Below are 24,614 nucleotides of genomic sequence, written 5' to 3' on the forward strand. Positions count from 1 at the left end.
TGAGCCACTAAAACATCTTGGATTCAACATGGCTTAGCAGAAGGACACGAAGAGAAGATAGGAACATTTTAGTACATAGCAAACAATATTGTCAATAGTCAACACCCCTTTACCTCCCATACCCCTCTCCCACCCCAAAAGCTAATGTAATTCTAGGCTATCTTTGCAAAATTACCACATCTAGACGTTAAAAGATAGTGATTCTGCTCTTTTCTGCACTGATCAAGCCGTTCTATGAGAACTACAAGAGGGAGATATACAACAAAGAAAACCACAATCCTATCTGAGGAGGGAAACAGGAATAAAGGCAGGACATGAAATAAAGAATCATCAGAAAGACCATGAAAGACCTTTAATCAGAAAGGATGCTAACCCTGGAGAAGACTTGGTGGCAATAGCTTGGCATCTCCCAGCACTTGTAGGGCTCCCATGTAGAAGGTGGATAAGGTCTACCCCCAGAGCATGCTTAGACAGTGGGGCAAATTACAGAGAGGAAGAACAGTCCGAGCTGGCCGAAAATGTGAAGGGGTGGCCCAGGGATAATAATTTCCTATCAGTTGACAGGGATGTCACAGAGGGGATCTAAGCACCAAATTGAGTTTGATCTGTCTCTTCTATCCCTCCAATTTTAAGACTGTGATTCTGGAAGCAGCCAGAACCTCAATCATTCTCTTGTTTGCCCTGAATTGACATCCACCACCACACAGAGTTACAAATTTTTTTTTTTCTTGTGATGAGAACTTAAGATTTACTCTCTTAGCAACTCTCAAACATACAATACAGTATCTTTTCATACAAATGTATTTGACATGTAGTATTATATTAGTTTCAGGTGTACAACATAATGATTCCACATTTATATACATTACGAAGTGATCACCACAAGTCCAGTCACCATCTGTCTATGCTGTATGTTACATCCCTGGGACCTATTTATTTTATCACCAGAAGTTTGTACCTTTTAATCTCCTCACAATACAGTATTATTAACTAAGTCACCATGCTGTACATTACATCGCCAGGTGTATTTATTTTACATATGGAAATCTGTACCTTTTGACCACTTTCACCCATTTGCCCATCCCTCTTCCCTACCAACCCTCACCCAGGCAACCACCAATCTGTTCTCTGTTTCTATGAGTTTGGATTTTTTATTTTTGTTGTTGTTTTTTGTTGTTGGTGGTGGTGGTGGGTTTTTGTTGTTGTTGTTGTTGTTTTAGATTCCACAGGTAGGTGAGCTCACACAGTATTTGTCTTTCTCTGACTTTTTTCACTCAGCATAATGCCCTCAAGATCTATCCATGTTGTCTCAAATAACAGGACTCCCACCACTGTCTCCATTCTTGACCACATGGGCCTTTCCAACCCCTAGTCCCGCAAGGTCCCACCTTTCCACCTCAAACCTTCCCAGTGTGTTTGCCCATATTTTATTTCCCTCCTGTCTTTTCAAGAACAAACTCTTCAACTGCTTCTGACTCTTTCTGTTCTTCAGCCCATTGTAATCTGCTTTCCACAGATTCCCACTCTATTAAAAGTACTCTGCAAACAGTTCACTGTTGACTTTCCTAATCACCCGAAACCGGTTCAGCCGACAGAACCGCTGTCGCACCTGCAATGCAGGGGAAGGGAATGACCAGAAATGGGACAACGCAGAGGCTGGACCTGTGGTTTTGAAAGTGAGGTCCACAGACCACTAGGCTTAGAAACATCTGAAGGCTTAATAAAAAGGGGGTGCCCATTCAAGCTGGCTTCCTGTGCCCTTTGCCATTTTTTCATAGTTTGTAGTGTTGCTGTTTTTGCTATTGTTGTTGTTTGTTTTGCACATTTCCTTGTTTGGGGGCACAGCGAGATATTCTAGGCCCATCTTGTATTTTCTCTACCTAGCCCTGGACTCGGCCAATACTTTGAGGAGTCCTGGTGTCTTTCACATGAAAATAGTATTTAGAAGTGACGATCTGGACACGAGGTGGGTTCATTGCTACTGAGCTGTTGCAGCTGTCAGGCCCTCTCAATGGACAGAGCTAAGGAGCACACACATGTATATACACCCAGACACAAACTCATACACACAATCACATTTACATCTATACCTATATCTGTCTATCCACCTACCTACTGAAAACCATGAATTTACTGATACTTCCAAACTCAGTCTGACACCATGGATCACTGGGATGATTTTGGTTTTCTCCTGTATTGTCACTTCTTTCTCAGACAGTATCCAGTATCCTTAATTTATTTACCTATTTGATCAGTGCCCGTGTTTGTAACTCATCTTCCATCTTTGCTGCGGCTCCTCCCTGCCCCAGCCCTGAACCCCATCCAGGCCATCCTGCCCCAGAGAGTCTTCCTTAGTTGCTTAGGCTACACACGATGCCATTGCTAGGAAGGATAACACTGGAAAAGGACCAGATTCTGCATACTCACACGTTTTGTACATCTCTTGAATAGCATTCACACATCTGCTTTGTATTATAGTTATTTGTAGGTATGTAAGAGTTTCTATTTTTTAAAAAAAAAGATCTTATTTTTTTAGGGGTGCCTGGGTGGCTCAGTCAGTTAAGCATCTGTTTTTGGTTCAGGTCATGATCCCAGGGTCCTGGGATCAAGTCCAGGTCAGGCTCCCTGCTCAGCCTCTGCTTCTCCCTCTGCCCCTCCCCACCCCACTTGTCTCTCTCTCCCTTTCTCTCTCTCTCTCAAATAAATAAATATCTTTAAAATATATATATATATATATATATTTTTTTTATATATATATATATATTTTTTTTTTTTTAAAGTAATCTCCACAACCAACGGTGGAGGAGGGGCTCGAACCTACAACCCTGAGATCAAGAGTCACAAGTTCCACTGACTGGGCCAGCCAGGCACCCCTGTAGGTATGTAAAATTTTTCAAATCAAGGCTTTTCAGAGGGAGGCAAAAAGCCCACAGGTCAAATGAGGCCTACTTTCGTATGGTCCACAAGCTAAGAATGGTTTTTACATTTTTAAAAGTTGTTTTAAAAAAAGACATAAACAAAGATGAATCTGTAACAGATTGTATGGGGCCTGCAAATTCTCAAATATTGCCTCTCTGGCCCTTTATTGAAAAAATTTGTAGACCTCTGCTTTATATAGTTTCTCTTGCTTTATTAGGTAATGAATACATGTTTATAAAATTGAATTTTATACTTGAAAAAAATTCTCCAAGGAGTTTAAAATTGTAAAGTAGAAATAATACATAAGGAAGCCTAAGGTAAGTTTTATATATAGAAAAATGCTATTTTAAAACTTCAGGAAAAAAACGGAGAATGCTCTTGCTGACTTGGTCAATCAACAAAAATTCATGGGGAAGAATTTGTAAGAACTTGAAAGTTCAACTTGGCTGGTTTAACTGAAAGAATTTAAGCAGTCTTGAATTTTTGTGGTGAAATGAACAACATATTTTTAATCTTCCAAAATTTCACACTGTGGGTGATAAATTATAGTCTCTTAAACATCAAGTTTTATTGCTCATCAATGTCTCTGTTTCAGCTTTCACTCCCCTTTTCATAATTAGGAACAAAAAACTCTTTAAACTGATTGTTAGTAGTTGAGCAGACAATGGCTCAACAATTCAGTAAATGTGAAGCCATATTCCATTATCTTGCTTACAACTGCTTATGTATAGAAGCCAGTAATTTCTCCATGTAAAAGTGATTGCTTTACCTATTCTGTAGACACCCCCAACCACCACCACCACCAGAGTTTACATTGTGGCATATTCTGTAAGCTTTACCTAGAATTAAGGTTTGGATATTTCTGTAGTTGATCGGCTTTGGTAATTATTTGGTCCAGTTTTCTTAAGAGGCAAGGTTACAGCAATTGCTATGTGTACGAATATGCAAGTTGGTACCTTGAACTTGGCCAACGATACTGTATTTTTAATAGGACAGCAGCCAAGTTGTTCTATTTCCATACAGGTGGTTATAAGCAAAACATCTTAGTCACGGGAGAGGAAGTAAAAAAGGGAGAAAAAAGATAGGGATGCCCTGTTCCCCGTCATCCAAGGAATTTAACTTTATTTATTTATTTATTTATTTGGAATTTAACTTTAAACACTCAGTTTAATGGAGGTTTCCTTTATGAAGCATTTCCTTCATAACTGTTTTTGAAGTTATTATTAACTACTTCTTTTTTTTTTTTTAAGATTTTATTTATTTATTTGACAGAGAGATAGAGAGCACAAGTAGGCAGAGTGGCAGGCAGAGGGAGAGGGAGAAGCAGGCTCCCCACTGAGCAGGGAGCCAGACATGGGGCTCAATCCCAGGACCCCAGGATCATGACCCAAGTCAAAGGCAGCCGCTCAACCAACTGAGCCACCCAGGCCCCCCTACTTCTTTTTTATACCTGTATTTTCTATGCCACTATACCTAGTTCAAGCATCTATCAGTGCTTCTATACCAATTAAGGGCAACTGGTCTACATGTCCGCTTCTGCCTGCTGGACTGCAGACTCCTCGGGGGAAGGACCTTGTCTATCCTTCCGGTCCCCTCGCCTAATACAGCGCCCATCACAGAGCAGGCACTCCACGAACGTGTGTAGATAAGTAAATACATGAATGGCTCAGAGCTCTTGGGACATGGCACTGCCGAGAAGGAGTGGCCAAGAGTCTTTTAGGACAAGAAAGAATGAAGAGAAATAAAAGCATGCTGGATATTAGAAATCCCAGGACTCACGCCTCCTCCCCTCTAACTATTGAGGGAATATATCCGGGACTTGCTAGCCAAAGGGATGTAGGAGCAGAGATGGCTAGTTGACCCTAATACCCATTTTCCCTTTCTCCCCAGGTGACAGGAGTCCTCAGTTTTTTTTCAAGATTTACTTATTTATTTAAGAGAGAGAAAGAGAGCACAAGCATGGGGGGAGGGGCAGAGGGAGAGGAAGAGAGAGAAACTCAAGCAGATTCTGAGCGGGGAGCCCGATGTGGGGCTTGATCTCAGGACCCTTAGATCACAACCTGACCTGAAACCAAGAGTCCCACACTCAACTGACTGCACCACCCAGGCACCCCCAGGAGTCTTCAGTTTTTGCCTGGATACCTGGCCACCTGGCCACCCAGAAAGGAGGCTTCACTTCCCAGCCTCCCTTGCAGCTGGGTGTGGTCATGTGGCTGTCATCTGCCCATTGGGGTGTGAGCATAAGTGCAGGGTGGCAGTTTCCAGGCCTCTTCTTCACTTCCCCTCTGAATTACCTGGCCTGGATCAAAAGGTCAAGAGCTACATCCCAGGGATGGTGGGATGGGGGGCCAAAGGAGCCTGGGATCCTGAGGACCTCATGGCTCATGGCTGCCAAGCCAGCCGTCTACTGCAAACCTTGGACTATTGCCTGAGGAAGAAATAAGCCTCTGGTTTTTAAAGCCACTGCTACTTAGGTTTTCTGTATCACTTTCAGCCAAATGTATTCCTAAGCAATGCAAGGCTCAAAGTGTTGACAGCCCAGAAAGCCTCATCACCTACAAGTCACAGGGCTTATGAAACTGTCTTAAAAACAAAGCGAAGACCTAAGGATTTCTACTCTTCTTCCCGCCCACACCCAGGTCTCAGAATTCACTGTGGAAAGCTAGGCCTGCAAAGTCAGTTATGTGGAGACTTTCCCAGTTTTCTGGAAGAACAGTAGGGGAGGGAGGGAAGGAGAAGCGGAGGAGGGGGAAGAGAGAGAGGACAAAATAGAGAGGGACGGAGGGAAAATTAATGATTAGTAGCAGGCCTCTCCCAGCTCCCTCTCCTCTCCCCGCAAAGCGGGAGTAGAATGCAAAAAGGGAAAGGTAAGACTTCTACCCTAACTGAGGAAAATCACAAAACATTACAGCTGAGGGGAATAAAGACTATAGAGGATAATCTTATAATTTTACAGATGAAGTGAGGTCCGGGGAAAAGAAATGATCTCATTCAGATCACACAGCTGTGAGGATCAAAGCCAGTACTGGTTCCTAAGACACGACAGTTGACCCTTGAACAACATGGGCCTTAGGGGCGCCAAACCCCGGTGCAGTTGAAAATCTGCAAATAGCTTTGGACACCCTGAAAACTTAACTGCTAACAGACTGTTGTTGATGGGAAGCCTTACGATAACATAAACAGTCGATGAATACATATTTTGTATGTAACACGTATTATATACGGTATTCTTACAATAAAGTAAGCTACGGAAAAGAAAATGCTACTAAGAAAATCATAAGGAAGGGAAAATACATTTACAGTACGGTATTGTAATGCTAGAAAAAAAATCCACATGTAAATGGATCCGCGCAGTGCAAACCCATGTTGTTCAAAAGTCTACTATATTTACTCTTCTATATAGTGTTCTCTCCTGTTAATCTCGGATTGCTAAAGATGGAAAGATGCTTAGTCCAATCTCCTCATTTTAAAAGTAAGGATAGAAGTATTGGAAGAGGTCGAATAAATGGCCATGGTCACACAGTTAGCTTCTTACCACCAAATCAGCTTCTCTTCCCTCATCTTTGCATTCACATACAATGTGCTGGAAAATCTTACAGAAATCCAAAGTCAATGTGCATATTCAAAGGAGGAGTGGAGATAAGCAGTATCATGTAAATGCAAATGTAAACACACCCCCCACCCCATGACTCAATTTATGTTGGTCCATGAACAGTTAACAGTTTTTAACATCTAACACTTTTCTTCCAGTCTTAACTGGCAGCCAGAGTTATTTTGCAAAACTCTGTTTGCAAGTCCCCAAGAGGAATACATGTGTAAGTATGTTTTAAATTTGCAAATGTTTTATCTTCGAACTCCTTAAAAAGTAACACGAACCATCTTCATCTTTAAACTGCTCTGTTGAGTTTGTTATGGTATGCTTATGCATACCTCCCTCTTTTTCTGTGACTACCCAGAATGTCTGTCACTGGGGCACATGACTCCTAGAACTGAACCCTTCAAGGGGCGGCTCTGTTGGTTAACATCTGCCTTCAGCTCAGGACATGATCCCAGGGTCCTGGGATCAAGTCCTGCATCTGGCTCCTTGCTCAGCGGGGAGCCTGCTTCTCCCTCTGCCTGACTGTCCCCCTGCTTGGGCTCACTCTCTCTCTCTCTCTCTCTCTGACAAATAAATAAATAAAATCTTAAAAAAAAAAAAAAAAAGAACTGAACCCTTCAAGTAAATAGAAATTTCCTTATGTAGATGATATTGGCTTTCACCCTTAACGGAAATAGGGCAGAAGGAATGAGATCAAGGAGGAAATAAATTTGGATGGGAAGAAGCCATCATAACCTTGTGAATAAAATGCACATGAGAGTTTCAGTAACACTTAAGGGCACAAAGGGAAAGACAGGGATTCTCCAGAAGAGAGGAGAGCAGCACCATATCGGGAGCTGGGCCCAGGGGTGTGGATCTGCACCACGATGCATAAAATGCTGAGGACAAGGGCATCCTTTGTTTTTTGTTTTTATTTTTTTTTAAGTTGTCTTTATATAAGTAATCTCTAGACCCAATGCGGGACTTGAACTCATGACTCTGAGATCAAGAGTCACAAGCTCGGGGCGCCTGGGTGGCTCAGTCGTTAAGCAACTGCCTTTGGCTCAGGTCATGATCCCAGGGTCCTGGGATTGAGCCCCACATCGGGCTCCCTGCTCGGCGGGAAGCCTGCTTCTCTCTCTCCCACTCCCCCTGCTTGTGTTCCTTCTCTCGCTGTCTCTCTCTCTGTCAAACAAATAAATAAAATCTTTAAAAAAAAAAAAAAGAGAGAGAGAGAGTCACAAGCTCTTCCGAGGGAGCCAGCCAGGCGCCCCGGACAAGAGCACACTTTGAACCAGAGTCTACCGTGCACCAGGAAGAAGCTTTGGGAAATTTTCACAGGTGGCTCTCCTCTGTCCACACAGCACCAGTTGATGCCCTTGAAAACTTTCTCATGTGCCCACTTCATTCTTAATGAGGCCAACCACATTAGTCATGCAGCTCACAGACAAATAGGAATGTCTGCAGCTCTGGACACCGTCACGAACTTGTTGTACTTTGCACAGGAAGCTCGGCTCCGCATGCTCAAATGTCACTCTGTAAAGGTCAGCTCTAAGTACACAGAGCCGTCTAGGAACACTGACAGTGGAGCTGAGTGCTCAGCACATCGAACAAGAAAGCCGTACAGGGGTTTCTCTCTACTTTACCAGGGCCAGGTACAGGTGGACCGCGCCAGCCTTCACCTTGCCCTTTGGAGAGGAAAGCAGTCTCTCCAGACTTTCCTGTTGGAAACAAGGCCTGAGACTGAAAAGAGGAAAGGAGGTCCAAAAGAACCCGTCCTGCTGCAACCTTCTCCAAGCATAAAGGAAAACTCGGTTCCCGCAGCGTGCCTCTCTGCTCCCCAAATAGTCCCTTTGCCTGGAGCATCCTCCCCATTCCGCCTGCCAATACACAGCAAATCAGTGGGAAAGAGTCTGAATGAATTCAGAGACCACATGCTCCAACCCCTTCTACCTGTCCATCAAAGGCCACTTCAGTCAGCACCTCCTCCATTAAGGCTTTTTGGGGTCCCTCTGTCTCTCAATACTTCGGCACTTTGGCACTCCCTTATGGTATTGATCACATTCTGTCTTGTATTAGAGTTAATTATGTACAGATTTTTCACACCCATTACCGGGCCAGTTTAAAACCTACAAATTCAACAATTCGTCCTAAATATTAAACAATAACATTTGTACTTTCTACAATTAAAAGACTGTATGCAGGGCGCCTGGGTGGCTCAGTTGTTAAGCGTCTGCCTTCGGCTCAGGTCATGATCCCGGGGTCCTGGGATCGAGACCCTCATCGGGCTCCCTGCTCCTTGGGAAGCCTGCTTCTCCCTCTCCCACTCCCCCTGCTTGTGTTCCCTCTCTCGCTGTGTCTCTCTCTGTTGAATAAATAAATAAAATCTTTAAAAAAAAAAGAAGACTGTATGCTTTGGTAGGGAAGCATACCATTTTTTAAAACAAAACGAACTTTGTTTCTCTGCTTCTCTGTTTCCCACGTGCCTGCACCATGTGTCTAGTGGGTGCTCAGCCCACCTTGATCCCAACCACGTGGCGGGCTGTGAGCGTTTTCAGGACAAAGGCAGCCTAACTGCTCTCTGTGAGCCCTCTATGATTAAGCACAGGATCCAGAACACAGTAAAAACACAATAAACGTATAATGAAATGAATAAAGCTAGCATTAAGTCAATGATGAGCAAGACCTAAGATTAAGCGGTCCCACCCAAGGCTTCCCAGTGCCCCACGGAGACCACACAGCTCCCTTAGCACAGGAAACAGCATGACTCTTGATCAGCAAGCAGCATACAACGCACAGCTTCCTACTCTTCCTTTCCCTGCAGCTCGGTGCCCTTGGCGGGGAGCCACCTGCCTCCAGCCTTCTTTGGAAAAGTATTCATGGGACAATGGCGTTAACATTGCACAGACTAACACTGCTTTGGATTTTTGGGGGGAGCCACAGCTGCTGTTACTGTTACTGCTCCTGCTGAAATCCATTTGGCAAATGCCTTGGGAATGCAGCTTCTCAAATGGTTTAGAGGGTTCTCTACGTTTGACCCCTGCAGCATCACTTTCCACATTCTCACCCACCACCCCCGTTTCCTGGATTCGTGGCAGCAGTAAGCGGCAGGGGACAGTATGCTCCTGGGCAGATGCCAGGTTGGGGGGTGGTGGGTAGAGCTTTGAGGGGTGGGTACAGGCCGAGCAGCAGAATTCGGTAAACCCTGACCGCCAACCACCCCACCCCTCACCCCCCGCATTGTCCTTTACAGCCTTCTGCTAGTCAGTAACAGATCTCGGCAGCCTAGATACTAGAAGCCATGATCTGGGATTTAGGGGTAAAAGTGCCCACAGGAGACAAAAACACCCTGAGAGGATTCAGCCGGACCAATCTCTTGGTCACGGGACTGCGTGCGGGGCCGAGGGAGAGTCCCTGCTGATTTCAGTTCATTATGTTTCCTATGACTTCAGATCTCAGGGGCAGGCTGGCGGGTGGAGTAAGTAACAACTGTGTTCAATCCTGGTCTCTGAGCAAATTCTTTTTTTTTTTTTTAAAGATTTTATTTATTTATTTGAGAGAGAGAGAATGAGAGACAGAGAGCATGAGAGGGAAGAGGGTCAGAGGGAGAAGCAGACTCCCTGCCGAGCAGGGAGCCCGATGCGGGACTCGATCCCAAGACTCCAGGATCATGACCTGAGCCGAAGGCAGTCGCTTAACCAACTGAGCCACCCAGGCGCCCTCTGAGCAAATTCTTTAAGAATATTACTTTATCCAGTTGCCTAAAGAGCGTCTCCTCTGGGCTCACGGTTGCTACATTGTCTATAGCCGTGCTCTAATCCCCATCTTACTGGCGCTGCTCCTGAAACATTCATTGCCAGATCTCTACAGGCTCCTTTGAAGGAAACTTCTTTTAGTTGTTTATGCTAGTGTGATGTCCTTTACAAGGGATTCTCAACAACTGTTTCTCCAAGTGTTCCTTTCTGGGTGAGAAGCTAGGGAACAACGGCGAAGGCGGTGACGTTCTCCATGACCAGGGTAGGCCTGACATGTGACATGTGTCCTGAATGAGGGGGTGCTCCCCACTGCCCCCAGTGAAAGCTACATGTACTGGGGTGAATAGTGTCCTCCCAGACTTCATGTCCCCCTAGAACCTGTGACTGTGACTTAATTTGGAAATGGGGTCCTGACAGATAATCAAGTTAAGATGAGGTCACACTGGATTAGGGTGGGCCTTAAATCCAATATGACTGGTGTCTTTCCAAGGAGAGAGACACGGACACACAGGAGGAGGACCTGTAACAACAGAGGCAGAGGTTGGAGTCATGCATCATCCGGCAAGCCAAGAAAGTGCCATACCCCTAAATTCTCCTTTGCCATGTCATCTATTAAGTATCTAGCTCACGGCAGAAACTAGGCTAGATCCTAGAACTACAATGGCACATGAGTTTCTTCCTGCCCCCTGGACTGAGACAGCCATGTAAGCAAACACATAGTGGAGAGGGACACGGGCAGTCATAAATGTGTATACAAGGAATAGGACTAGCAGAAAGGAGCAATTAACTGTTGAGAAAGGGTGTCAAGAGAAGCTTCTTGGGGGCAGAAACACCTAAGCAGGGTTTGTAAAGGCAGGTCCAGGAGCAGGAGTTGCTGAATCACAGGAGCCTGACGCAGAAATGGCAGTGACGGAGCGTGGTATATGCAGACAACTGCACAAATTTATTTCTACTGAAGGTACAAGGGAGGGAGAGGCCGAGATGACAAAGGAGGTGCAGACCGGGGCTGGGTCACGGCAGGTTAGGAGAGTTTCACTTAACTCCGTGGGCAATGGGGAGTCGTTGGAGAGTTTAAAGGAGAGGAATAATGGGTCACATTGTGTTCCGAAAGATCGTCTGGGCTGCTTTGGGAGGCAAGACCAGGAGAAGCAGTACCTGTCAAAGGCTTGAACTCAGGCGGTGGGGGTAGAGCCGAGGGGAGAGAATGGATTGGGGCAATATTTAAAAGAGAAAATTAAATACTGTGCATGTAGAGAATGGGGAAGGAGAAGAGAGAAATCATTTCCTGTTTTACCTTCCCTTTTTCAGAGTTGGGTTGCAGAGCAGGACCGGCACAGCTGGGAGATTGGTTTCATGCAAGAGGATTAATAAGCAAGTGAGTAAATAGGCAGAGGACAGTCCAGAGCAGTTTCTCACTGCTGGAGAAAGGCATAACGTGCGTGGAAAGGAGAAACTGTGGGATTGGACTGGAATTGGAGGTATTGGTTTGCAGTCATGGTTTTTTAAGATAGATAATGCAGTGGTGAGGTAGATGGGGGGACAGAGAGAGATGTTGGGGCGCCTGGGTGGCTCAGTCAGCTAAGCATCTGAGTCTTGATTTCGGCTCAGGTCACAATCGCAGGGCCATGAGATTGAGCCCCGAGTCGGGCTCCATGCTGGATGTGGAGCCTGCTTATGTTTCTTCCTCTCCTTCCTCCCCTCCCCTCCCCTCCCCACTCCCCTCTCCCCACTCACACTCTCTCTTTCTAAAAAAATTAAAAAATAAAAAAAGAGAGAGAGATTATATAGAAATAGATATCCGCGTATAGATGTGTTGTATGTCCTACTCGTGCACATTTAGAAGGGTTGAGAAGCAATAGCACCCCGGTTGCCATGAGCATCCTGGCACCCAAATCTCAGTTTCTGGCTTCTTGGAGAAATGTCTGGTTCCAAGGCTAAGACAGGAAAAGAACAAGATGAGTCTGGAAATTATGTGCCAGGAAGTAAAGAAGCACTCAGAGAAGTAGGAGGACATGCTTCAAGGGCACAGGATCCAGCATAACGGGGCTCCCTCTGGCCAACTCTGGGACGGTCTGAACATCAAAATTAATAATGACACTAACTGATTATAATCCACTGAAAAAATCAAAATTCATGAGTTCATATGGATATAAATAATACTAATAAATGTGAGGGAAAAGAGAAAGCTCTACTTTATGGTAGAAGGCCAATTAATAAATATAGAAGGGATGATGGAATTAGAAAATCATTACTTGGCAACCATCACAGTAATAACTAATTTAGATAGAATCCTTAGATGCTAAAACCAGCATGTGAACATTTAATGAAGATATGGACATAGTCTCAAAAGAGCTCCCCAAAATATTTACCTGCTTATTAAGTAATGAGTACAAAATACTTACTAATTAACTAAAGTGGACAAATTTAGTCAACACCATCATCATCAAATGATAAAATATAACATTATCAGTAACAAGATAAACCCACATTAAGTTATTCTGATAAACTGAGAAAACACAGCATCCCTTCCATGAAATTCCTGCCAACACTGCATTACTGGAATCTAATAACGAGAAAACATCAGACAAACCCAAAGTGAGGGGCATGCTACAGAGTAATTAGCCTGTTGTCTTTAAAAAAAAAAAAAAGTCAAAGTTGTGAAAAGCCAGGAAAGAATGAGGAAATGTTCCAGATTGAGGGAGAGTAAAAAAGACATAATGATTAAATACAACACATGATCCTGGGTTGGGTTCTGAAATTATAAAGAGCATTACTGAAATGCCTTTTGAAATTTGAAAGGGGTCCATGGGTGTATTGGCAGAGGGCAATATTACAGCAATATTCATTTCCTGATCTTGATGGTTTCACTCTGGTTATATAAGTGTCCTTGTTTATAAGTAATAAAAGGTAATGGCGCATCATGTCTGCCCTGCTCTCAACTGGTTCAGAAAAAAAATAGTAACAATAATATGCATAAGTATACAGATAGAACGATAAGACAAATGTGGGAAATGTTAACAACTGATGAAGGATGTATAGAGGTTCTTATGCTATTCTTACAATTTTTCTGAGTTTGAAGTTGTTTTAAAATAAAACTTCTAAATGTATTAATATTCTAGAAAATGCAAACTCATCTATAGTGACAGAAAGCAGATCACTGACTGAGCAGGGAGGGGCCAGAGGGAAGAGTTAGGATTACCAAGGGCACCAGGAAGCTTTGGGGCGTGATGGATATATTCATTATCTCCACCATGGCAATGGCTTTCTTGGTGTAAATATATGTCAAAACTTATACAGTCCCTTTAACAATCTATCAATAAGTAAGATAATAGAAAAAAATATTTTAAAAATTCCTGATATCTGCCTAGGGGCTCCAACCACCCTCTTTATCATATGAATGCTTTTTTGTTATTTCCATATTCCATATTCCTGAAACGTCCCATCCTAGGAACTTCCTACCTCTTATCTACTCCTTCATATTTGAGAAGATAATGGGTTTCCATCTCCTCCACTGACTCTTCCTACACCAAAGTCTGCTGTGCCTTTCATTAATTCAACAAAGCTTACTGTTGAATTTTAAACCATACTAACCTGAGGCATCTGGGTGGCTCCGTTGGTTAAGTATCCAACCCTTGATTTTGGCTCAGGTCATGAACTCGGGCTCATGAGATCGAGCTCTGCATCTAGCTCCACACTGGGTGTGGAGCCTGCTTGGGATTCTTTCCCCCTGTCCCTCACCACACCCCCTCTCTAAAAAAAAATTTAAAAATTAAAAAAAAAAAAGCATACTAACCTTTACATACATCCAGTGAGAGTATATAACTTTTTCTATTGCTATATCTATAATCATTTCAAAAGTTATTTTTTATGTGTCCTGCTTATTTTTACATTAGAATTGAATGTCGAGATGTTTACATTCCTGGAGAGTAACACGTTGTCAAACTGCATTGTACAGTGTGTACCTGGGTAAAATCAGAGGAGGAGGACAGGTGGGAGTGGGAATACAGTGAATGTAGCTGAGACAGGGGGCTTGGAGGTGTAGCTTCAGTTCTACCACTACCCAGCTATGTGCCAAGCATGCTTTGCTTCACTTCCTTAGGTCTAGATTTCCCCATAGGTCAAAACAAAGGTTGGATCAAATGTCATATAACCCACCTCAAAAACATTCTGAGTCTTGGATTATTTGAGTAGTGAACACTAGATGGAGCCCATGAGCCCATGTGCGGCTTTGGGCATTGCAAGGACAGGCCTTGCTGCAGCGGGAAGCCCAGAAAGCATGGGTTGGGGAAGATGATCCTGTGCTTGATGCAATAGGGTAGAAACAACTTGAGAAGTTGTGCCCCATAGACAATGGTATTTTTGTGTCTTTAACATCTGGGCCAGGAAACTAGGGATCACAGGAAGTTAGGCCAAAGTGAAAGTTATACACATTTTTTATTCTCCTCTTTACTAAATCCTAAGAGTCTTTAACATAGAGTTTGCAAACTCTATGATTTTCTGTATTATCTGAAGGGAAACTTACTTAGGAATTCCACATGTTTTTAGCCAAATATGTTCAAATGAATATTGTTTCGAGAGAAAGGGGATGTTAATCTAGTCTGTCAAAGGTATTCAAGGGTGTTGGAGAGGAATCATTTTTTTAGAATTTGAAAATAAAATTTCTATGAGATTTCTTAAAATGGATAAGAATTTATTTTTTCGCATAAGAATTTAAAAACTATCAAGCTATAAGCAGATAGAAAAACGATTGGCTTTTTGTCCTTTTTGTATGCTAATAAATTAAGTCCACTAACACTTGTTGAACATAGAAGTATCAAATGCCATAGTGTAACTGATTCCTTACTAAGCGTTTACAAGTCACACACATAAGGAGTGACATACCAGCTCCTCCCCGAATAATCCTTTTCTTCTACCACTGACCTGTCCTGCTGAATATTTCAAAACCCTTTGTAAACTTACTTCGGCATCTCTGTGGGGTATTCCCTTCCACTGCAAACCTGTAACAGTCAGAAACTGTCTTTGACAAGAACAAATCTAGATACTTGAAAAAGGATAATGCTAAGATTCAGGAGCAATTTCATTCAGGCTCAACAAGCACTTAATGAGAAAATGATCTTGGCAGGAATTTTAAGTCCTTTATTTCTTCCTCACAACATCTTTGTTGATAGCCATTTTATTTATTTGAGAGAGAGAGAGAGAGATAGCACAAGAGCGCACAAACAGGGGTGGGGAGGGGGCAAAGGGAGAGGGAGAAGCAGACTACCCGCTGAGCAGGTAGTCTGGACCCCAGGATCATGACCTGAGGGGAAGGCAGACGCCTAACCTACGGAGCCACCCAGGTGCCCCTGTCAAGAACCATTTTTAATGACATTTTATAAATGGTGACATGAAATTTTAGAGATATTAAGTAATTTGTACTAAGAATACAAGTGCCAAAGTCAGAATTCCAACCAAAGTCTCTTGATTTCAAGCCTTCTTTCCAATCCACTGAGGTGGAGGAGATGATTGATTACTTAAGCCCTAACACAGAAGGTAGAGACCTCATAGGTGAGTCATCATGAAGCTATGGAACATTCCCCCCCACCCCCGTGTTGGGGCTGTTCTCTTTGTCGTACCCCTTTTCACAATTATTATTCCTTTTCCCTCAGCAAAGAAGAATCTGGGGCTGCACAGGGCAGACGCGGTGGCTTGTTACCAATAGCGCAGTGCTAACCTCGCCAGCCAGCCGCACAGGAGAAATGAAATCGTATAAAAGCATTGACAAATAGCAACACGAGGAAAGCAATACAATTGCTAAGGGGCAACCCTCCATTCTCCGCAACACAAACCAGAGAAAGAAAAGGTATCTGTGGCTGAAGCTCATCGCAGTATCAAAGACCTGGTTTAGTTGGTGGTGTTGGCGTTGTTTTAAAGGGATGGTGCAGGCACTGCATTCTCTGAGCTACATGAGGTGAGGGGTCTTTAAGTGTTTTTCTTCTTGCCCACACGCAAGTGCAGGATGCCGAGTTCCAGCCGATCCTTACCAAGGCGGTGAGATCTGAGCACCTGTTGAGGAAGTGAGATCTGAGCACTTGGTGAGGAAGTTTTCCCTTCACGTAAGAGAGCAAAGAAGAGGGATGCCTGGGTGGCTCAGTCGGTGAAGTGTCTGCCTTCGGCTCGGGTCATGATCCCAGCATCCTGGGATCGAGCCCCACATGGGGCTCCCTGCTCAGCGGGGAGCCTGCTTCTCCCCTGCCTGCCGTTCCCTTGCTTGTGCTTGCTCTCTCCCTCTCTCTCTCTCCATGTCAAATAAATAAATAAAATCTTTAAAAAAAAAAAAAAAGCGAGAGCAAAGAAGAGGGACATGAACATGGAGAAGAATACCTATATTTTTCCCCACAAGGCTTGATAAAGTTGACGTCTTTCTACATGACTTCCTGCAGTTCAGGAAACAAGACTGGAGTAAAGGCGTCAAGAGTTCTGCTCGTCAGCCCTGTAACTTTCATATCAAACTAAGGGCGTTGTCCTCTACATAGAAGTCTCTCCTGAGGAGGGCGGCGGTCCCTACAAGGGGAGGAAAGCTTGGTCCATGCTCCATGTCTGCTGAGCTGGGCGAAGGACAGTCGGGCTGTGACACTCCATCTCCCTTTTCAGGGACTTCAGCCCCAGTCAGTTCCATGGACAGCAGAGAAAGCCGGCTCTCTTAGCCCAGCCCGCTGGCCAAGCCTTGGCAGGTCCTTTTGTTGTGGCAAGGCTGAACCAAAAGAGAAGTTTCGCTGCACTATTTACTTTCTCTCCTCATATCTCTGGCTCACCACTCTGGTGTAGCCGGCCCTGCAGGAGGCATACAGTCCCCTCCCACTTCCCCCCCGCAGTGTTGCTGGTCTACCGTTTTTTGCGCTTGCTCAGTGGGAAGAAATCCCACTTGACCTCAGCATTCCTTTCTGACGATTACCATATGCCTCTAGAGACCTGGGAAGCTTCACCCTGGCTTGCACTGTCACTGTGGAGGCCATTCTTACCCGGGTCGGGCTGAAAGCTTGCCTTTTCTTTTTCTTTATCTTTTTAAAATTATAATAAGCTACCTTGTCTCTATGTGATTCTGTGACAGTGAATTGCACAGGCTAATTATTCCCTCCGTTAAAAAACAGTTTCCTTTACATCATGTAAAGCATGTTGCCTTGTCTCTAGCCTGAGATGATTGGCACAGGTAGCCAGGCTGAGTTTAATTAAGGGATTGTCATGTGTCAACAGCTGAGAATAAGAGTCTCACTTCTCTTAACTCAAGGGGAGACTTTGATTAAATGGCCATTATCCCCGGGACCACATCCTCCTGCTGTCTTCCCGTCCAGATCCTCTGCCTGTCTCCCTTCCTCTATGCCAGGAAGAAGGTCTGGGAAGGAAAGGTTACATTGCCCAAGACCACAAGCTGTCTGCAGAAGGGCAGAAAACACCTACTCATGCAGAGAGAACAGTGGGTTCTGGGGCTTACAGAACAATCGTACAAGATTTCCCTAAAACGCAGAGAAGGTTTAAAACGTTATTTCCCCCCCAATTTTTAGAGAATATCTTTATTTACTGAGGCACCTATAAGCTTTTGCTTTTTGAATTGTTTATTTCGTGAGTAGGAAACATATGCATTAGGTAAAAGGGTGTGTAGCAAAAAGCAACCTTCTTCCCCTCAGTCCCCAGCCACTCAGTTCCAGTTCCCTGGCATTACCCTTCCACAGATATTTTGCTCAGTTAGAGATTTATGTATGTGTGCATATTCAGTTCTTCTGAAATTCAAATTTAATTGGGCTTCCTGCATTTTCTCTGGCAATCCTATACTGGGTGTCACTGTTTCTAGTTCTCTGGAACAGAACTAGAATATATAGATATATAAAATACATATAGTTATGAGTACATAAAGTTGACGTCTTATGACGTCTTATGACGTCATAAAAATACATAAATAACGTATTATAAATAATATATGAAAAATATATTAATTTGGGGCGCCTGGGTGGCTCAGTCGTTAAGTGTCTGCCTTCGGCTCAGGTCATGATCTCAGGGTCCTGGGATCGAGCCTCGCATCGGGCTCCCTGCTCAGCCAGGAGCCTGCTTCTCCCTCTCCCACTCCCCCTGCTTGTGTTCCCTCTCTAGCTGTCTCTCTCTCTCTCTGTGTCAAATAAATAAATAAAATCTTTAAAAAAAAAAAAAGAAAAGAAAAATATATTAACTTGTGTTTCTACACATATCTATTATTTCTGTATCTATTATATCTCTTATAATATATAATATATAGAGATACAGCTATTATTTCTATATCTATTATAATATGTAATATATATAAGATATAAATAACATATGTAAAATATATCAATCCATGTTTATACATGTAACTATTATTATTTCTATATCGTCTGTGTGAATATATATATCATATATATCATACATCAGTATGAACTCATATTTAACTTTAAATATATTTAAATATAACTTAATTTCTAAATTTTAATTTATAAAATATGTATTTAATTCAAATATTTAATATATTTAAAGTTAAATACGAGTTCATACTGATGTATGCTATATATGTTCATAATTTAAATATGGAGATATATGAGATATATGTATTTAAAATTAAATATGAGTTTATATTCGTGTCCCTGACTCTAATCTAGTACCATAGGGTTTCTTCTACTGTCTTCCCTTTGCTTATCTATAACTTCCCTCTCTGATAGTGGAAAACCTGGCCCCCATTATCCATCATCTTGTTTGTCCATTATTACTCACTTTACATGTAAAACAGTTTCAGAATTGTTAACTCATAACCCCATGAGGAACAAATTTACTAACTGGAGAACAGTGTTTGCATATAGCAGCTTTTGTCTTTAGCCTGATAATTCCAAGTCCAAACAGTGGTTTCCAAAGTTACTTAGATGAGCTCTTTCTCCCCCAACCCCTTCCTGATGTTCTATCATACATTTGTAATATAGTTAGATCCATCTGTCAAAGTCTGCATACCGTCTTGGGATCCCCCAACATTCTGGTGGATTTTTTTTTAAGATTTTATTTATTTATTTGAGAGATTTTGTTTATTTATTTGATAGAGAGAGAGAACACGAGCAGGGGGGAGACGGAGAGGGAGAAGCAGATTCCCCATTGAGCAGGGAGCCTGACGCGGGGCTCGATCCCAGGACTCCAGGATCATGACCCGAACTGAAGGCAAACGCTTAACCGACTGAGCCACTCAGGCGCCCCTCTGGTGGATCTTTTAAAAAATTGTATACATTGAAGTTCACTCTTTATGATGTATGGTTCTATGGATTTTGACAAATTCAGACTCATTATCCACCCCGTATCATACAGAACAGTTCTATCAGCCTGAAAATTCCTCCATGAATCCTCTTTGTAGTCAACCACTGCTCCCCTCCACCAACCCCTGGCATCTGGTTTTTATTCCTATAGTATTGCCTTTTCTAGAATGATTATGCAGTGATTCTCTGCAAAGAAATGAGATTATTTTGGTTTGATTAAAATTACCATGATTCTTTCACGAGAAATGTATTAATATAGGATAAAGGTGGTACCATATTAATGAGAAAGTGGTTCTTACCATCTCAGTGTTCATTCTTTTGTGAGGACACAAACACATACACCCTTTATGCCACTGACTGGTCACTGTGAAAAGTGCCAAATAAGAAGTATAAAATGTATTGAGAATTTAAGGAAAGAGAATTTAAAAATATTTAGTAGATGTTAGATCCTTGTTAAGAATTTATATTCTTGGGGCGCCTGGGTGGCTCAGTCAGTTAAGCGTCTGCCTTGGCTCAGGTCATGATCCCAGGGTCCTGGGATGGAGCCCCGCATTGGGCTCCCTGCTCGGCGGGAAGCCTGCTTCTCCCTCTCCCACTTCCCCACTTGTGTTCCCGCTCTCTCTGTGTCTCTCTCTGTCAATTAAATAAATAAAATCTTTAAAAAAAAAAAAAGATTTTATATTCTTGGCTTAATAAAAGCTTTACCACTTGAAAAGGATGAAAAAGATTGAAAAGTATTCTAATTAAGGATAAGTCTGCCTTACAGAATATATTAAAATAGATTAGCTTAATTGTGACAATGTGAATTGATTTCTACCCGATAATGTTGATACAATGCGGTTTTGCTTAGTGCCTGTACAAAGTTTCCAAATTTAGATATAGCTTGCCCACACATACAGATCTACCTCTATGGTTTTCCTTGAGAACTATTTTAGCTGCCTGGTAAGATCCTCTTCGTGTCTTGCTTCACCCAGTATAATGACTTCACGTAATCATTAGGGTAATCACCACCTCACAAAAGCAGAATAGCAAGCCCTAAAAGAAATGGAGAATAAAAGAATATGGTCTCAAATTTTAGAAATCTAAAAATTCTAATGTAACCAGTAGCCTGCACGTTGATGTATCCACTCAACCAACGAACATCCACTGAGAAAATGTTGGGGGCTAAATATTATGCTATAAATTGAAAATACAGTAATAATGGAGCTTAGACTCTACTAACAAAGACTTACAGAGAAGCCAGAATAAGAGACTGATGCTTGTTAGGAGAAATGTGGTCAAGGAATGTAAAATTTGGTTGGACGCCAGACAGCGCTTCCTAAAGGAGAGGACGAGAGAGTTAAATCTTGAGTTATGCTCTTCATCTTGAATGGGACTTCGAAGATTCAATGGTTTGGTTTCACTCAACAAATGTTTATTTAGTAACTCTAGACACAACTTGGACCATTAAGCCAAGTGAAGAAAACACTAGATAGCGTGCTTTGGTTTGGGATTATGAAGCATGCCTCAGAATGTGAACTTATTTTCCTCTCTCCCTATTCTTTGCTCTACTTGACAAACTAACGAGCAGAAGAAGAGTCATTGAAAACTAGTAATTAATGAGTATATAAACACTTAAGAATGCCGTTCAAGTGTTTAAACATCCTTGAGAGCCCTTACATAGGTCAAACATGTCCCTAGTCTTCCCATTTACACCATGAATTCTCCGGGCAAACTTCATTTTCATGTGCAATTTCAAGGTAAGGTTCAGCTCAGCATTATGCAAAAGCAACAAGCGAATAGGACTGGAGGCCTGAAGTTGTATTTTAAGTGGAAAGATACTAAAAGTGTTTGATGCCCTATTTTTGGTCATATTGGATCTCCCATGTTGCACATAATCAAAAATGTATAATTTAGTTCATTTTTATATTTGGTCATAAATATTCTAATCTTTGGTTATTTAAATAACAGAATCCGCCCCCCTCACATTAGGGAGAAAAAGGGGGAAAAGAAATTACCTCAGGCAGGTCAAAGGGCTTTAAGAAAAACACCAAAATGTCATTAATTGCCATCTTTGGATTGTGGGATTGTGGGTCATTTCATTCTCTTGTATGTTTTTTGTATTTCCCGAGGGCTCTGTAATTACCATGGCTTTCTTCTTTAGGAAAAACTTGAAATAAAATTACAAAAGACCTTAAGACAGTAGCCTGAAATCCGTGTGGCGCTTTCAAGAGCATTAATACTTACAGAGTAAACACTTTTGTAAGCAGCGTGATTGGGTCTGTGTTTAATGTCAATCTTTTTACTAATTTGGCTGCACATAGATCCTGAATCAGAGAGCCTTAGTAATGAGAAACCTATTGGAAGACTGCACAGCACGAGTAAGCAAAGGCCAACAAGATAGAGAGGCTTGTAGAGAGCTAATAACCTAGAAACTGAGTTAGATGCCAGGGGAAAGAGAACTGGAAGCAGAAGAGGCAGCAACAGAGAGAAATTCGGTCATCCCAATAGGAGAGCCTTGCTTAGAAAGCAACAGACATCGACTCTTTAAGGGACAAGATAACAAGTTTAATAGAGCTGCTTGTTATCAGAATAGCTTTTTAGTGCTCTTTGAGGTCTGCGTGTCCTGTTCCTGGCTCTGTGGCTGATGAGATTATTTTGTTCTTTCTCTGCTTTGCATATGTTCTTGCAACACAAAGGACAACCTGAGAATGTATCTGCTCCTTGCAACTTACAAGAAGCTAACTGGCATAGACAAATATTCAGATTGTGTCCAATTTAAAAAAAAAAAAAATGTTCTTTAAAACACTGATAAGCAGCCTAGAAGATAAATTTTTGTCTGTGTTTATAGTTATATCCTTAGGACTGAGCCCTCGAATAAAAATGGATAGGTCAAAGGGTAAAGAACTTTTTGAATACTTCCAGCTTTTCAAAAACTGCTTTGATTACGATTGACTTTGATTATTTTTGTATGACTTTTATATCTTTTAATTTTTTTAATTTTGTGCATTGTCTGTTTCTCTTCTGTGTCTCTACGGCTGGTACTACATTTTGGTGGGCCCAATCTCCGTTTGCAACTAACTTTCCCAGTTAGTTATCTTTTAGTTTGTGATGTTTTTCAATGCACATATGGTTTCATGTTTATGCTGTTAAATGTACTCATTCTTTGATTTATTCAATTGAAAATTTGAGAAATGTGGTTGGATAATTTCAAAAGTTATTGAAGAAGTTATAAGCAAAACAAAACATAGTCTATCAGTTGTAACTCAGAAAACAATGATGAATAAAAACAAAACATATGTATAACGTGCTAGAGTAACAGGTACATTTATAATAATGAAAATGGGTTGAACTTCTTAAATTCTCCTATCAAGAGACAGTAGTTCTCAGACTGGTTAAATACATACTTATGCATGCACACGTAGATACATACAGTCATGCGTTTACAAAACATACTCGAGCCAAAATGACAAAAAAAAAAAAGTTGAAAGCAGATAGGCAAAGATATACTGAGGAATGAATATAAAAACAAAGCAAGAAGTAATACTAAACAAAATATAATGTAGGGCAAAAGCAGTAAGTAAGCCCCAGACCACCATTTTATCGATAAAGCTGCACCATGATGAGTCATGTGATTTTATCCATAAACACTATGTTCAGAGCAAAATACAATAGAAACGCATGAAGAAAATTCCAGAAACACAATTGTAGTGGGAAATTTTAACATGTTTGACTCTTTTTTTTTTTTTTTAAAGATTTTATTTATTTATTTGACAGAGAGACACAGCGAGAGAGGGAACACAAGCAGGGGGAGTGGTAGAGGGAGAAGCAGGCTCTCCGCCGAGCAGGGAGCCCGATGCGGGGCTCGATCCCAGGACCTGGAATCATGACCTGAGCCGAAGGCAGACGCTTAAGGACTGAGCCACCCAGGCGCCCCAACATGTTTGACTCTTTGACAGGCAGGATAAATACATAAATATAGAGAGCTGAGTAATTTAATAAACATGTTTGATTTAGTCAATATGTTCAAAATTATACATGCTTCAAAACGATATGCCTTCATTTTTTGTATGCCTGAAATATTTATAATAATTTAATATTTTGCCGGAAGTTGGGGACATCATAAATTGAGCAGATTATCTCATGTTCTCTCTCAGTCTAAAGCAAGAGAAATTAATTTTAAAATTAAAATGTAAGTTTTTGGGTTTTGGCTTGGAGCAGGCGAAGGTGCAGCTGTCTTGGGCCGCCCCGAATCCGGGTTCATCCGACACCAGCCGCCTCCGCCACGCCGCCTAAGTTCGACCCCAACGAGATCAAAGTCGTGGACCTGAGGTGCACCGGTGGCGAAGTCGGTGCCACGTCTGCCCTGGCCCCGAAGATCGGCCGGCTGGGTCTGTCTCCAAAAGAGTTTGGTGATGACCTCATCAAGGCAGCCGGTGATTGGAAGGGTCTGAGGATGACGGTGAAACTGACCACTCAGAACAGACAGGCCCAGATTGAAGTGGGACCTTTGCCTCTGCCCTGATGATCAAAGCCCTCAAGGAAACCGCCAAGGGACAGAAAGAAGCAGAAAAACATGAAGCACAGTGGAAATATCACTTTTGATGAGATTGTCAACATTGCCCGACAGATGTGGCACCGTTCTTTAGCCAGAGAACTCTCTGGAGCCATTAAAGAGATCCTGGGGACATCCCAGTCTGTGGGCTGCAATGTTGATGGCCGCCACCCTCATGACGTCATAGATGACGTCAACAGTGGTGCGGTGGAATGCCCCGCTAGTTAAGAACTACAAAGGAAAACATTTCAATAAAGGATCATTTGACCACCAAAAAATTTAAAAATTTCCTAAGTTAACTTTTAACCAAAAGAGGAAATCCATTGCTCATATATACCACATCTTGTGTATTCATCTATCAGTTGGGAGACACTTAGGTTATTTCTTTTTGACTACTGTGAATAATGCTGCTATGAGCATTTGTGCTCAAGTTTTGGTGTGAGCATATGTTTTCAATTATTTTGGGTGTATATCCAGGATTGGAATGGCTGGGTCATATGGTAATTACATGTTTAATGTTTTGAGGCACAAACAGTTTTCCAAGGCAG

General features: G+C 42.2%; 1 protein-coding gene across 1 annotated transcript in view; it reads left to right on the forward strand.

The window, feature by feature from the left end:
- Positions 1-24,294, forward strand: part of LOC116624091 — a 47,939-nt gene extending 23,645 nt beyond the window's left edge. Inside the window, 1 exon segment of the mRNA XM_032391717.1 lies at positions 23,733-24,294. Within this exon segment, the coding sequence (XP_032247608.1) occupies positions 23,733-24,294 (562 nt within the window).
- The last annotated feature ends 320 nt before the right edge of the window (positions 24,295-24,614 follow it).

This window comes from Phoca vitulina, unplaced genomic scaffold, assembly GCF_004348235.1.
Source record: "Phoca vitulina isolate PV1807 unplaced genomic scaffold, GSC_HSeal_1.0 scaffold64, whole genome shotgun sequence".
NCBI lineage: Eukaryota > Metazoa > Chordata > Mammalia > Carnivora > Phocidae > Phoca > Phoca vitulina.